At 41.6% G+C, this 15,014-nt stretch overlaps 1 protein-coding gene across 12 annotated transcripts in view; it reads left to right on the top strand.

The window, feature by feature from the left end:
- EZH2 (enhancer of zeste 2 polycomb repressive complex 2 subunit) overlaps positions 1–15,014 on the top strand; it is a 55,114-nt gene that overhangs the window by 953 nt on the left and 39,147 nt on the right. For 7 of the 12 annotated variants that reach the window (XR_005838457.1, XM_040643849.1, XM_040643852.1 and 4 more), the window contains exon 1: positions 14,978–15,014. This exon is cut by the window's right edge and continues 21 nt beyond it. Coding sequence is in view for 5 of the 12 variants with exons in the window: in XM_040643850.1 (XP_040499784.1) it covers positions 14,919–15,014 (96 nt within the window). In the remaining 7 variants the exon portion in view is untranslated. Of the gene's footprint in view, positions 1–13,776; positions 14,161–14,911 lie in introns of those variants that run through there. The other 5 variants (XM_040643850.1, XM_040643854.1, XM_008697275.2 and 2 more) reach the window with 2 other exon arrangements.

The raw sequence follows: 15,014 nt of genomic DNA on the forward strand, positions 1-15,014 counted from the left end.
CCCCCCCCCCCCCCCCCCCCGGAGAGAGCCTGGAAGCCCCGCACCCTTCCCACATACCTCACCCTGAGCGTCTCTTCCATCTGGCTGTTCCCGAGTTATATCCTTTTATAACAGACTGCTAATTTAGTAAAGAACCTGTTTTCCTGAGTTCTGTGAGCTGTTCTAGCAAGTTAATTGAACCCAAGGAGGGGATCATGGGAACCTGGTCTGGAGCTGGCGGGTAAGGAGCCCAAGTGACAATCTGAACTTGGCAGTTGGCATCCGTAGTTGGGTGAGACAAGTCTTGTGGGACTGAGCCCATACCCTGTGGAGTCTGATGCTTTGTCCAGGTAGATAGTGTCAGAAGTGAGTCAAATTGTAGGACACTCAGTTGGTGCTGCCACACATTTGGTGACCAGAAGTGTCAGTAGCAGAGTACTGTTCAGGGAGTACTGCGTGTAATGTAAATGAAAGTAGTTTCTCTTTATGCGTATCTGCATTGGCAAGTTCAAAGTTATTTTCCGATTTTTCTTAATAGAATTTAGTCTTGTATTTTTTAAAAATTTTTTTTTAAAAGATTTTTTATTTTTTATTTATTTATGTGACAGAGAGCCAGCCAGCGAGAGAGGGAACACAAGCAGGGAGAGTGGGAAAGGAAGAAGCAGTCTCCCAGCGGAGGAGCCCGATGTGGGACTCGATCCCAGATCGCTGGGATCACGCCCTGAGCCCAAGGCAGATGCTTAATGACTGTGCTACCCAGGCGCCCCAGTCTTGTATTTAAAGAAATAAAATAGTTTCTTGACCGTTTGTCACTAGTTACCCGCTGACAGCATGCAACCGAACAGCCAGCTGTATCTAACATTGACATTGTCTGGAAAAGAAAACATCTTCAAACTATTGGTTGCCTAGGTCTTCACCCATTAGGACTATTCAGATGAAGGGTGAGATGTTCTCCTTCTTACCCTCTATGAGGAGACATTCTGTACTAGTGAAAATATCAGTGGTTAAAGCTGGACTACCAAACAAAAATCCTTTCTTTTCTAGCCCCAGCGTCTAAGAGTCCCAAATGCTGGGCACTCATCCTAGCCTTCTCATTCTCCTTTCCCACATGGAAGTGCTGGGATGAAGGCTTTTTTCCTGCCTAAAAGCCTTCATATTGGTGTGGAAATTTCAGAGCGATAACTGTAGGGATTATATAACTGGTTTCCCTGCGGTTGGTGAATTCGTTATAGCATTTCCATAGGTATTTGGAGGCTGAAAAAGAGGTTTCCCAGGGTTTTAACTATTAGTGATAAGCGATGTTATACTAATAAAAAATTTGGTAGACAATACATTTGGTAAAACAAATACTGAAAAATACCATTGATTGTAAATAATACTGAAAGGTTTGAAGTTTTCCAGTACCTCAGCAGTGTATTTATATTCTTGATAAACCTCACAAATAGGAAAATCATGAAAACGCTTGTAGCTCATAACTGTCCCTACCTCCTTTACTTCCATCTTGTCCCCAAACTATTACTGTTTTTAGCAAGAAGATGCACTTCAGGGCTGAGATGAGCCAGAGGAGTTTCTGAAGGGTCTCACTAGTGAAGAGTTCTGTTAGAGTCCACAGATTACAGAAATGGCGCTGGCAGACATTTTTACCCCCCTGTTGTGTATGCTAAACTCAGATGCTGAAACTAGCAGAGAATGGTATTGGTTGTAGGATGCCTGGACACTCTGAGACGTTCTGTAAATGCTTTGGGCTTAGTAGTTTGAACTACCCAGTCCTTTTTCTTTTTTTCTTTTTTTCTTTTCTTCCTTTTTTTTTTTTTTTTTTAATTCTGTCTTCAGAATGCAGAGGGAACTGCATCTTATTTGGGGGCTAGGACCTAAGGACAGTGTGCAAGGCAGCAATAGTATGTCAGCAGGGTAATCCATGAAAAGTCTAGGAAGATTCCATATCATAAATACTTCTCTTTAGGCCCCAAACCAGCCCATCTCTCTACTATGAGGAATACATCTTTTTTTTTTTTTTTTTTTTTTTTTTTTTGAGCACAGAGTTGTTGGTTTACACTTTTGGGCCAATGCCACCTGAAAAATACTTACCCTTCAGCACTAGAATCATTGAGTGGCCAAACACGTGGAGTGGGCTCTGGGAACAGCAGATTCCTGTCCCCTATCTCCTTGTATTTACCTGAATTGAGTTTCTCTTAAAATTTTGTGACAGCGTGTGTTGTTAAATTTGTGTTAGATATTGGCTTATCAGAGGTGTAAGATTTAAAACCGACTTCCTGGAGGGAAGAGCATCTGGCATCAGATTTACCTACATTTTTGCTTGTACCAACTAGTGGTGAATAATTCGTATCTTGTGTTGTCTTTGAATCACGAGTTGTGTATCATAGTTTTAGTTCTTGAGCCATAATTTTGCCTTTCATTTCCCTCCAGCAGTATTTTGGTAAACTGAGTACGTACCCAACGAAAGGATAGGATTTAGCTCATAAAATAGATTTAGTGTATTTTCAAAGAAAACTTCTATTGCTAAATGTCAGTTTAATCTGTTCTATTGTTGAAGCAATTTTTTTTTCTTTTTTAAAGATATATTTATTTTAGAGAGAGCACTAGCAGGAGGGGCAGAGGGAGAGAGAGAATCTGAAGCAGCGCTCAGTGCAGAGCCCCATGTGGGGTTGGGTCTCACGACCCTGTGGTCACAACCTGAGCCAAAACCAAGAGTCAGGCTCAACCGCCTGCGCCACCCAGGTGCCCCTGTTGAAGCAAATTCTTTCTTTCTTTTTAAAATAAAGTTATTTAATTTAAATCTTTTTAAAGATTTTATTTATTTATTTGAGAGAGAGTGAAAGCGATCACAGAGGGAGAGGGAGAAGCAGACTCGCAGCTGAGCAGAGAGCCCCATGAGGGCTCGATCCCAGGACCCTGGGATCATGACCTGAGCTGAAGGCAGACGCTCGACTGACTGAGCCACCCAGGCGCCCCTGAAGCAAATTCTTGACAACGTTTATGATAGTTCAGTTTTCCAGTTGGTTTAAATTTGTGAAACTTTTAAAAAGTAATCTTTGCACCCAGCATAGGGCTCGAACTCAAGACTCCAAGATCAAGAGTCGCATACTCCACCAACGGAGCTAGCCAGGCGCCCTCTCCAATTGGTTTAAATTTGGATCTCCGTTTCTTTTCTAAGACATGTCTTTGTAAACTGATTGTGTTTCAGATAAACACAGGAATGCTGGTCTGTGTACTCCATGTTGAACTTAGAGTTTAGTTTACTCTTCTGCTGGAAGGAGGAGAGTGATCTTATTCTTGTGGGAAATGCATTAGTGCAGTCTCCTCACTTTCTCTGTGACAATCAAGTCAGTGTTTTCTGTTCAGCTAAGATTGCCATGTCACTGCAATTTTCCTGTGCCTTTTCACAGTACTGTGCCATTTTTAGTACTACTTAACCCAAGGCTACAAATAAGATCTGTATTTTCCCCCTTATTTCTTCTGATCACTAGTCACTGGCTCATCTGTTTTCTGAAGACTCTTTCGCATAAACACTGTTCATGACACTTGCTCAGCTGTGGTTGCACGTGCAAGTGGCCTGCTGAAGTTCAGGCACCGGAATGCCTGTTGCATTACAGGATTTAGCATTTTCAGAATGCTCCATAAATTCTGGTTGATAGTACCTCTCATTTCTGGCATTCCCATGTCCTTCAAACCAAAATTTAAGAAGTTTCTTCTACTAGCGTTTTGCAGGTTTGGGTGGAATGCTTGGGGCTGGCAGTAAGTAGTGAGCTTATCTATTTTTGTCATTTTTCTCCTTTTTAAGTACAAATAGAGGCATTCTAGGAATTGAAAAGGTCCCTGGAACAAGATTTTTATTTTATCTTTCTTTTATGGGGGCAGGGATACGTCTGAGTAAATGCAGCATTGGTTGGTAGGATGAGGTGGTTTTAGGTAGCTGGAGAGTCAGAAGAGTGACCATGACCACTGATGATACCTTCTTACGGTGGTGAAGGATAGGACAGATGGGTGGAGACAAGCAATTTGTTTAAAATGCATTTTGTTAGACATTAGTCTCTTGATCTGGCACAGATGTATGGCATACTACCATTTATATTCCGTAGTTTGGCAGGGCTAAGTATTCCTCATTAAGTATTCTTCACATGGATCTTTGTTTTGTTTTTGTTTTTTTAGTTGCGAGAATGGTGATTTCTAGGCCTTCATTCTTATAAATGTGTCTTTTAGAAGTATATAATTTGAATATATTGCCCGTTCTAGGTGCCTTGTGAGGCAAATGAAAAGGCAGGAATTGTTATGATTTGATTCATAAGGTGTCTGGATACACTTATGGCGGCTGTTCTCCAGGGCTGGTCTGTGGACCTCAGAGGGTCTGTGAGGTTCTTTATCATAATACTAAAATGTTATTTGCACTTTCTTTTCCTCCTTCCTTGTATCGACATATGCACCAGTGGTGGAAAAGCAGTGGTAGGTAAAAACTATTGACATCGTAGCACTTGGAGTTAAAAAAAAAAAACAACCCAAAAAACAAAACACCAAAAACCAGTTCTAGAGAATGTCCTTGATGAAGTAATAAAAATTGTTAATTTTATTAACTCATGATCCTGAGTGCACACTCTTGAAATGTTCTGTGTCGGGAGATGGGAACACGTGTAAATCGCTTCTGCTACACACCAAAGCAGGATGGGCCTCTAGGAACAGCACTTAAGTGATTGAGTTGCAAGCTGCCCTAGCTGCTTTTTTCATGGAGAACGTTTCTACTTGAATACCATTTTTACTCGAAAGAGGGGTTGACAGACAAGAAGATTTTTCAGACGGCTATTTGGCAAACATTTTTCAGTGAAGGGAGCCTGTCCTTTAAGGAAAACAACAACTGTATTTGTTGCCGATGAGAATGTTTGAGCTTTCAAGCAAAAATTAGAATTTTTGGGAGACTTGCATCTTTCACCGTGAGCTTGACAGCTTCCCGGTGAATACTCGAAAGACTTTTCTGATAAGATCAGTGGACTTACCAGATATGATTTTTGGAAATATGTCAATTTCTGGAAAATCTGCATAACCCAGTGGACCAGTATTTTTCAGATGAGAAATGATGATGTTATAAAATCATGCACAGGTTAAAGATCCATTTGAAATGAATAGACCAGTGAATTTTAATGTAGCAGAGTTCAGAAAGTTTATTGATATAATTTCAGATTCTACAATGCAACTAATCTTAAGAAACCACCACTGCTCATTGAAGAATAGTGTTGTCTTGAGGAAAGCACTTCGGAGGTTGAACTGCAAGCTCAACTAGCCACTTTTTTCATACAACAGTTTTGGTCTAATATCAAAGCATGAGGTCCACAATTACCTCAAAAGGCTGTTCAAATACTCTAACATTCTCTAGCTAAATGCCTGTTTGGAAATGGATTTTCTTCATATTCTTTAACCAAAACAACATATTGGAATAGATTGAATGCAGAAGCAGATAAGATCCAGCTGTCTTCTATTAAGACAGATATTTAAAAAATTGGCAAAAATGTTAAACAATACCACTTGCTGATTTTTTTTTAGAAAGGAAAATAGTTTTTAAATTAAAATGTGTTATTTCTATTAATATGTAATAGGTTTGCTATTACTGTTTTTAAGTGAGTTATGTTTTAAAAATTTCTCAGGTTGTAATTTTGAAGATGCTAACTACTCATAGTTATAGCCCAGATAAACTAAAGAGGTCCTGAGACCAGATGCTTGAGAAGAATGGTGTGTTTCCTGTAACTGCCCATCATTCTGCTTGTCTGTGCTAGGAATGGCCGTGTGAGGAATTAACATCTCAGTTTGCATCCTGAGTTCCAAATTCTTCCTCTTTTGATGTTTTTTTTCCCTCTTCATATAAGTGCATCTGGATTTTTAATTTAATTATTTATATTTTTGGATTTAATTTGGGCTTTTAACTTTAGAATGTCTCTTGGTATCTTTTTTCTTCATTCACGTTGCTGTCAACGCAGTCAGAGCCCATCTCACTTTATTCCTGAGTCACTTTAGTGCTCCAGTTTTTCCTAATAGGTTTTTCGAACTTCAGTGTTAAATGGAATCCGAGGGTTGACTTGACTTTAATTTTATTTATATGTTCCTTGAAAATGTACAGATAAAATCATCTTATGGTAAAACCAAAGCACAGTTACAAATTAAACAGTCATATCAGCAACACGTATTTAATGATGCTGTTTGTTTAAAGCTGAATAGCCAACAGGAGAGCTTGTAACAGAATGCCATAGCCTCAGGACCAGTTTTATAATAAATCTGTTTCTCTAATTTGGCTTAATAATACTAACACAGCTAATGGCTGTTTGCATAAATATATTTTATAAATTGGCATGTTAACTTTAGGACAAACAGACCTAGTAGGTAACCTGAACAGTGGCACCTAGCAGTCCTTGAATGTCAGTTGATTGTCTTGTCAAGCTGTGTTGATCACTGGAGCATTGTGGAGTGGTGACATCTACATTGGATAGATGTTTAATCCAATTATTTTGGAATTTTTACTGGAAAATATTGTGTTGCATATTTACTGGGTTTGCTGGTTGGCGGGATCTCTGTCTCCCTTTGGCTTTGCAACGCGCGTAGCGGGCTGATGGCTGTCGGCGCAGGTTCCTGTTTGTCAGTTTACCATACCTGCCTTCCTGTACTTACCTGTTTGGTTTCTTTCATAGTGCTCAGCACTGTCTTGCATACTAAACGTTTTACTTTGTTTTTGATCATTTCCATCCAAGTTGATTTTAAGTTCTACGGGGTTACGGATTTTTGTCTGTTTTATTTACTGCTAAGTCTTCAGTTTCTATAATAGTACCTGGTATGTGTTGGATGTTCACTAAATAGGTGTTGAATGAGTGAATGTATATTAACACTTCTCTCTATTCAAACTCTAAACTCAAATGCTCTTTTCTGTGTAATGTGCTTAATGCTATCTTTGTACTGAGCTGGGGCAAAGAGACGTTTCTCTGACCATCTCAAGCACAACTAAAGTAGATTTGAATTGTATGGAATCCTCTTGGTTCTTCTGATCAGTGCATGTGAAATCAGGGCACAGAACTTTCCTTGGTTCAGATTCTGTATTTCTATTAGTGTAGCCTAAACGTGCATTATCTTTTTAAGTAGACACCGTCTTAAAGCTTTTATGGAGTTTTTTTCCCCTCCTTTTAAATTGTTCAAGTTATAATGTTATTTGAGTTTTAAAATAGTACAATTATACGTGGAAATTTTCTCCTCAATTTTGTTTGAAGTTAAGGTTTATAAAAGTACCAGCTGCCTTAATTACTGCTTGTTCTTTTTAACTTTTTTTTTTTTAAGATTTATTTGTTTTAGAGCAAGCCCACGTGCTGGAGTGGGGAGGGGCAAGGGGAGAAAGCATCTTTAGCAGACTCCAGGCTGAGTGTGGAACCTGACTTGGGGCTTGATCTCACGACCCTGAGGTCATGACCTGAGCTGAAACCAAGAGCCACTTGACTGACTGTTCCACACAGGCACCCCTTAACTTCATGTTTTTAAATATATCTAATCATTGGTGCATTTTTTTGTTTTTTTTCCCCGGTTTAACATTTTATATCACATTTTCACATTTTTTATGTGTTTTTGTTCTGTTTATCATTTTAAAAAGTGGATGTCATTTTATTAATTTATTTTTAAAATTTATTTATTTAAATTAAAGATTTTGTTCTTAAGTAATCTCTACACTCAGCTTGGGGCCCAAATTTACAACCCTGAGTTTGGGAGTCACATGCTCCACCAGTGGAGCCCGCCAGGTGCCCCAAAAGTGGATGTCATTTTAAAGTGAATGTTTTTACATTGAATTGTTGTATGACTTAATTCTCTCTCTCTGTCTCTCTTTTTTCTTTTAAACTTTATTTTGGAATAAGTTTAGATTTCTGTAACCCTGGTACATTTGTCAAAATGTAGAAACCAACATCAGTATATTACTGTTAATTAAACTAGAGACTTTCTTTGGATTTTACCAGTTTTTCCACTGATGTCCTTTTTCTGTACTGGGATCCAGGTCAGGGCACCACACAGCATTTACTTATCTCCTTAGGCCTTCAGCCCTGTGATGGTTCTTCAGTCTCTCCTTGTTTTCATGATCTTTTGATAGTTTTGAGGAATATTGGTCAGGTATTTTGTAGAAACGTCCTTCCGTTTGGGTTTATCTGATATTTTTGTGCGCTAAGACTGAGATTATGTGTTATGAGGTTTTGGGGAAGAATACCACAGAGGTGAAATGTCCTCCTTATCACATCATGTTAGGGGGTATACAATGGCAACATGGCTTGTCCCTGATGGTTTATCCATAATCATTTGGGATGAAGGTGGTGCCTTCTGGGCTTCTCTGCTGGGTAGTACTGTTTTCCATGCCAGACTCTGCTGTGGAAGTGACTGAGTCCAGCCCCTGCTCACGGAGAAGGGACCTGAGTTTGACCTCTTCCGTTAGAGTGGAGTTATTACTATTTGGAATTCCCCGTAAGGAAGATTTGTCCCTTCTTCCCCCATTTACTTACTAATCACTTATTTATATCATGGACTCATGGATACTTACTTTGTTAATTCAGTTATAATACAATACTGTTGTGACTTATTTTGCTACTCAAATTGTTCCAACTTTGGCTGAGCTAGAACACAGCCTGGCCTCAGATTCCATAGAGACCTAATACTCGAGTGATCGCCTGAGGTGGCCCCTGGGGCAGCCCGCAGTGCAGTGGGGCTGGGCCCCTGGATCCCTCACCCTCCGTCTTCCTTTTCACAGGCTGCATTTCTTTATTTCTCCTTAGGCATAAGATCTGCTTCTTAGGTAATTAATTTTTATCTCTTGCCAAGGGTAACATTTATATGTCTCTCTAAATTTGTATTTTTTTCCCTCCTTACCTACAAATCTTAATCACTGTCAGTTTATTTTTGAGTTTATTAAAGCAATGGACTTTAACTTAAAAAATAAATGAGGGGACTCCTGGGTGGCTCAGTTGGTTAAGGGGCCAGCTCTTGATTTTTGGCTTGGGTCATGATCTCAAGGCGCTGGGATTGAGCCCCCGGTGCCTGGGGGCACATGGGTGGCCCAGTCGTTAAGCGGCTGCCTTTGGCTCAGGGTGTGATCCTGGCGTTCTGGGATCGAGTCCCATGTGAGGCTCCTCCATTGGGAGCCTGCTTCTCCCTCTCCCACTCCCCCTGCTGGTGCTCCCTCTCTCGCTGTGTCTCTCTCTGTCCAATAAATAAATGGAATGTTAAAAAAAAAAAAAATTGGGGTGCCTGGCTGGCTCAGTCCGTAGAGCATGAGATTTGATCTCGGGGTCATGAGTTCGAGCCCCACGTTGGGCACAGAGCTCAACTTAAAAAAGCATGAAAAAAATGAAATTGTTAAATGAGACGAACAGCTGCCCTCAGAGCATTTTAAACATAAACACTATTGAAGGACCGGCAGTTTTTCAAAGTCGGCAATTTAATGGCGGTCTTTACTGTGAAGTAAAAAGATGTTTTAGTTAGGGAGGGACATCAAGAATATTGCAATCGTATTACTTAAATTTTGTTAGGTTTGTATTTGACCTTATTGAGTCCGGTAGTCAGTAAAGAGTCAGAGGTAATGCTATTAATTTAGTTACTTAAGTAGTACATGTAGTTTATTATTTAGTTTTCTTAAGACAAGTAGAAACAGAACCCAGCAAGAGTAAATAGATGGCCAGTGCCTTGATTCAGCAGATCATTTAGGAATGAAGAACGATCATCAAAGGAAAAGCATCAAAGGAACTGAAAATGTGTAGGAACTTTTTTGAAAATTCCTTGTCATTGGTCACTGAGTAAGGAGGGTCAGGGATGCCACTCAGATAAAGGCCCTTCACGGGCTGGACCTGAGAGAGAAGAGAGCTGGTTCTTTGGGCTTTGTGTCCTGGTCCCCCAGAGGTGGAGACTTGTGTCCTGGCACATCACTGGGGCTGCCTAAACCTGAGGGGATGCAGGAAGCTCCTTACAGGCGGGCAGCTGAGCCGCACTGTTGGACCTGGTCCCTCTGGTGATGCCCTCGCCATGACAGTGAGGAAGCGGTCCCCAGAACGCGGCATCTGTTAATTCAGGCATTGTTGTACATGCAGTCTCAACGCCAAGAATATATCTCAGACGCCTCTGTGTTTCATGGGGCAAGAAAACCTAATCCAAAATGGTTTAAGAAAAAAAGATTTTCTTGGCTCATGTAACTGAAGTTCTGGAGTTGGGTTTGGCAAAGCACGCCTGGTTCAGGGCTCGGTGAGGTGATTAGAGTCCGTTTCTTGGTTTTGGGTGTTTTTTTCTTTTTCTGTTATTGACTTTTTTGTAGGCTCTTCTTTCATGTTTGTGAGTTGGCTTCCAGCAATTGTTTGCACAATGTATATCCAGGTTCGAGTCTAGTGGAAAAGAGTGAGCATTCTTGTCCTCATTTTGCAGGGAGCCTCCTGAGATTTTCCCTGTGACCAGGCCAGTCTGGTCATGTATCCAGTGTGTACTGGTGACTGTCGGCAGGGAGCGGTGGGCCCTGGTGCCATGTAGGTGGTAGTCCTCAGAGAAGCGTTGGTGGGAAGTTTCCCGAGAAGGCGAGCTGATGTGGGGGGCACGGGGGGGATCCCCACAAACGACACCATGTCTGCTCTGGTGGGGCAAAGCTGGGTTACAAGGGCATGGTGGTCAGGCTGTTAGAGTTTGGTTTGATTCATAAAATAGACTGTAGACTGTGTAATTTTCCTTAATTTTATTTAACCTATATATGTGTTATTCTGTAAGGTTTTACCGCATTGTTTGAAGGTTTTGATGGTTTCCTGCCATAATCTGGTTGGTCTTTTGAATTAAAGAAAACCTGTTGTTTTGGTTTTACCGTGTATGGGTAGAGTCTTGTTTTAATGACTAGAGCTGTACTCTGTTTTGAATAAGAGAAGTCCTTTTCACATCCTGGATAAAAATTCTACTAGTGCCGTTTTACCTATGAAACTAAACAAATCTTTTGAATGAGAAATTTAAAAATTGGACATATTCACAAATCCTCATCCATTTAGTGGCACGTTATTTTAATACAGGTTTCTTTCTGCTGGTATATGAATGTTTAGAACTTAATACTTACGGGGCTGTGGTACGGTGGAAAGCAGAGTCGGAAGACCTGACTTGAGGCTGCCGCTCCCCGGCAAGGGTGAGGGGCAGGCTGACCCTTGGAGGCTTAGTGCCTGCTTAGAACCGGTGAGTCTGTGTGTTGGGTGTTTGCAACCCACTTGGAGGTACTGATGTTACCCCTGTAGTACTTCCTTAGTAAAAAGAAATTCCAGAAGCTCCAGGTTTTATATTCAGGATCTCTTGATTGGTAGGTCATCTGGACCATGGGGTCTGAATTGTCCCTGAGACTCAGCTGCTTGGGGGTTTCTTGGTAGTGGGGTACATTTCCCTCATTCTCCATGCCCACACATGGGAGGCCCCACCCTTCCTTTTCATACCTTGTGGCACAGCTAGACTTTGTGAGCAGTTCACTGTTGGTGTTCGTTAGTAGGTGTGTTTTGTTTTTGTTTGTTGTAAAAATGTATTTGCCGGGGCACCTGGGTGAATCTGTTGGTTAAGCATCTGCCTTTGGCTCAGGTCATGATCCCAGGGTCCTGGGATCCAGCCCCGCATCAGGCTCCCTGCTCAGCGGGGAGTTTGCTTCTCCCTCTTCCTCTGCCTCTCCCTCCCACGCCCCCACCAGTGCTCACATGCACGCTCGCTCTCTCTCTTTCTTTTTTTCTCTCTCTCTTTCAAGAAAAAATGTATTTGCCAGGCACACAGCCAGGCTCTGAGAGTTTACAAATGAGTAAGAATGGTTCTTGCTACTGAAGAACTTAGAGTGGGGATTTATGGGAGTGAAAAACATGAAAATATGATTTTAATATGTTGTAAATGCGAGAGTGGGAAGGGGTTTATTTGATGGAAAACATTCTTCTAAATAGTGCCTTAAATTTTATTACTTTTTAGTCGACCAGACTGTTTATCCCTATGTGTTCAAAGAACAGTCTGCACACTTTTAGGTTTGTTTCTTAGATTGTTATTCAGAAGTCGTGATCCTTGTATTTGGATAGTTTTCCATAGGTGATTTACCATAAGTTTTCTGATTTCCTCTCTATTGTGCATATTTACCAGATCATCCTATAGCTTAACGTCTTCACTTACATACTTCTTTGTGTGGAAGAGCTGTGTGAAATTTCTAAACATGGAAATCTGTCCATACATGCTGTCTTACAGAGAGGTTGGTTCCAGAATCAATTTTGGAATGTTCTGTTGATCTTGCACGTGTACAGTTACACCTGTGGTCAGAGACTGTGTTGTTGTGACCTCCTTCATCAGAGACGTTGTTAGTAACGGTAGGAACACCATGGAAGGGACTCCAGACTCCTCCACAAGGAGAGTTCTAGTATGAAAACATGAAATGCTAACTGACATAACGATGCCTCTTCACCAGCACAGAAGACGTGCAACTTAAAGAAGCGAACTGTGGTAATACCTGTGTCGCACGCTGGTGGAAAGTTAGTGCCGCAGTCCTGCTCCGACTTCTGTCAGGTGCAGGGGCCCTGCCTCCGAGGGCCAAGAATTTGTCAAGGCAGCAGATGGACTAGTTGTGATTAGTCTGTGAGCTAATGAAGCAAGATAATCCCTTTTTATCTGATGGCTTTCCCTTCTAGTTCCTAGGCCTTTGAAGTGCTACATGTCTGAAAATAATTTGCATAGAATTACTTGAACTCTTCTGTTAACTAGCAGGTAGAAAGCAAACAATTACCAGTTATTTCTTAAATAAAGCCCATTTTTTTCCTGACTTTGGTGTCTTTTTGGCCTACCTCACCATCTTCCGTCTTCTTCACTTTTGTGCTTTGCCTCAAAGATGGCATCATCTTCCTGAGTCCAGTCTTTTAGGGTCTCAGGATTGTTACCTTTGCTCCCAAAGGCGAGGTCATACTTGGAACCTTTTCAGTTATCTCTGTGGCCGCATCCAGCTGACTTAGCTCAGGTTCTGAAATCTCTTCATTCTTCTCATTCTCTCACTGCTTGTAATTTGGGGTCTTCAGCTAGTTTGGTGTCCATCTTTGTTAACCTCTTGGCAGAGCCCCATATCCAGCTGTCCCCTGCTTATACCTTAGGGTCCCTTTTGTTCTTTCTTGGCCTTTTGAAGTCCAGCTCAGCTTTGAAGGTTGAGTTGTCACCTTGCTTGCCACCTCCTCCCCCAGACTTTTTCCTGTATATTTCATACTGCATTTTCTTCTTTTCAGCCTTGTTAGGTGGGACCTAAGCTCCACAAGGGCAAGTTCTGTGTCATTTATCTTTGTATTTATCTTTGTCACTTATCTTTCGGGGCCTGGGGCCTGGTTCCTAGTAGTCCCTTTATCCTGTGCTTATCTTGCCCCTCTTTCAGCCTGAGTAATCCACGAGGCTGCTTTCTTTGTCATTGGTGGGTGGGTATTCTGACAGAAGGTTACCCACTGACCTCTAGGCTGTCTTCCTCTAAATCTTGTCTCCTTAGGCGATTTCTCCGTGCCCGAGGGTTTTCTGTGGACAGGTAATTGAAGCTCTACTCAGTTACGTTCAAGCCAGAACATCATCCGCTCCCATATTTAAGTCATCACCAAGTTTCCTCTTAAGTGACTTGAATTCCTTTACTTTCCTCTTATCACCAGTGTGGTGGGAGAAGCTACCCTCCTCTCTCGTGCAAAGACTGTACCGCGGCCCTGTCTAACCCCCTCTGCTGCTCAGCGGCTCTTTCCAGAACGTCAGTCTCCCCCTTCCCTTTTATCTAAAATATTCTGGCTTTCTTCTGCTCTTAGATAAATTAAAGCAAACATCCTTAATGTGGCACCTTTGCACCGTCTGACAGAGAAATGTCCTAATCTTTTGAAGGTACAAGTATGATTTTAATACTTTGAGAAGCAAATGGTCTAGAAGAGGACACTTGTTTAGACTTAAAATGGGGGCTCTAGTATGACTTAGGCACATGGGGGACTATAGGCTGTTACCGCATTTAAGCATAATTTGTTCCTAGAGCCTGCAACTGTGAAGATAAGGCAGAAGAATTTACGTGGCATTTGCTCCATTTTTGGTTTGCTAGCAGAGAAACCCCTCATGCGAGTGAAGGTGGCACAAGAAGAGGCAGAAGTACAGACTTTTCTCCGGGTTTACGGCAAGAAGCACGGTTAAAAAGTGTGTGCAGCGGACTACTTTCATTTGTACATTTGTTGTACGTTGTACTGTATCTTTTCTACTGTTAGTGCTGGATGTAAATTTTTCTATTTCAGATTTCTCTTTTTCACTTGTGTTATTTATGCCTGTACCTGCTGACTTAATGATGAAAGACTTAGAGTAACGTGTCTACATTGTTTTCCTCTGGAAGCGTGCCTCATGGACTAAAAACTAGCTTAGTAACTTAGCGTAGTATGCTTCATTTCTGTAACGGGATCACGTTTCTGTAAGACGGCTGCTATTTAGGAGTAGAGAACCTTTGTCAGTAAAAATACCTTTTAAAAGTGGTATGCAGTCAGGGGCGCCTGGGTGGCTCAGTCATTAAGCGTCTGCCTTCGGCTCAGGGCGTGATCCCGGAGTCCTGGGATCGAGCCTCGCATTGGGCTCCCTGCTCCGCTGGGAGCCTGCTTCTTCCTCTCCCACTCCCCCTGCTTGTGTTCCCTCTCTCGCTGGCTGTCTCTCTCTCTCTGCCAAATAAATAAATAAAATCTTCCAAAAAAAAAAAAAAAAGGTGTATGCAATCAGAACGTACATGGAGAATGAACTGTTTTAAGGGTGTAGCCCTGCAGCCCCAGGGAGCACCCTTCTCGCGTGTCACCGCTGTCACGTACTGTTTATTTTGTTGATCGTTCGTTTGCTGGGGATGAAAACACAAGTGATCATATTCAGGCTGGTTAGATTAGTGATTTTAATATGAAACCATTGCTTTTAGAATAATCATGGGCCAGACTGGGAAGAAATCTGAGAAGGGACCGGTTTGTTGGCGCAAGCGTGTAAAATCAGAGTACATGCGGCTGCGGCAGCTCAAGCGGTTC

Source organism: Ursus maritimus, unplaced genomic scaffold, assembly GCF_017311325.1.
Source record: "Ursus maritimus isolate PB19 unplaced genomic scaffold, ASM1731132v1 scaffold_3, whole genome shotgun sequence".
Lineage (NCBI taxonomy): Eukaryota > Metazoa > Chordata > Mammalia > Carnivora > Ursidae > Ursus > Ursus maritimus.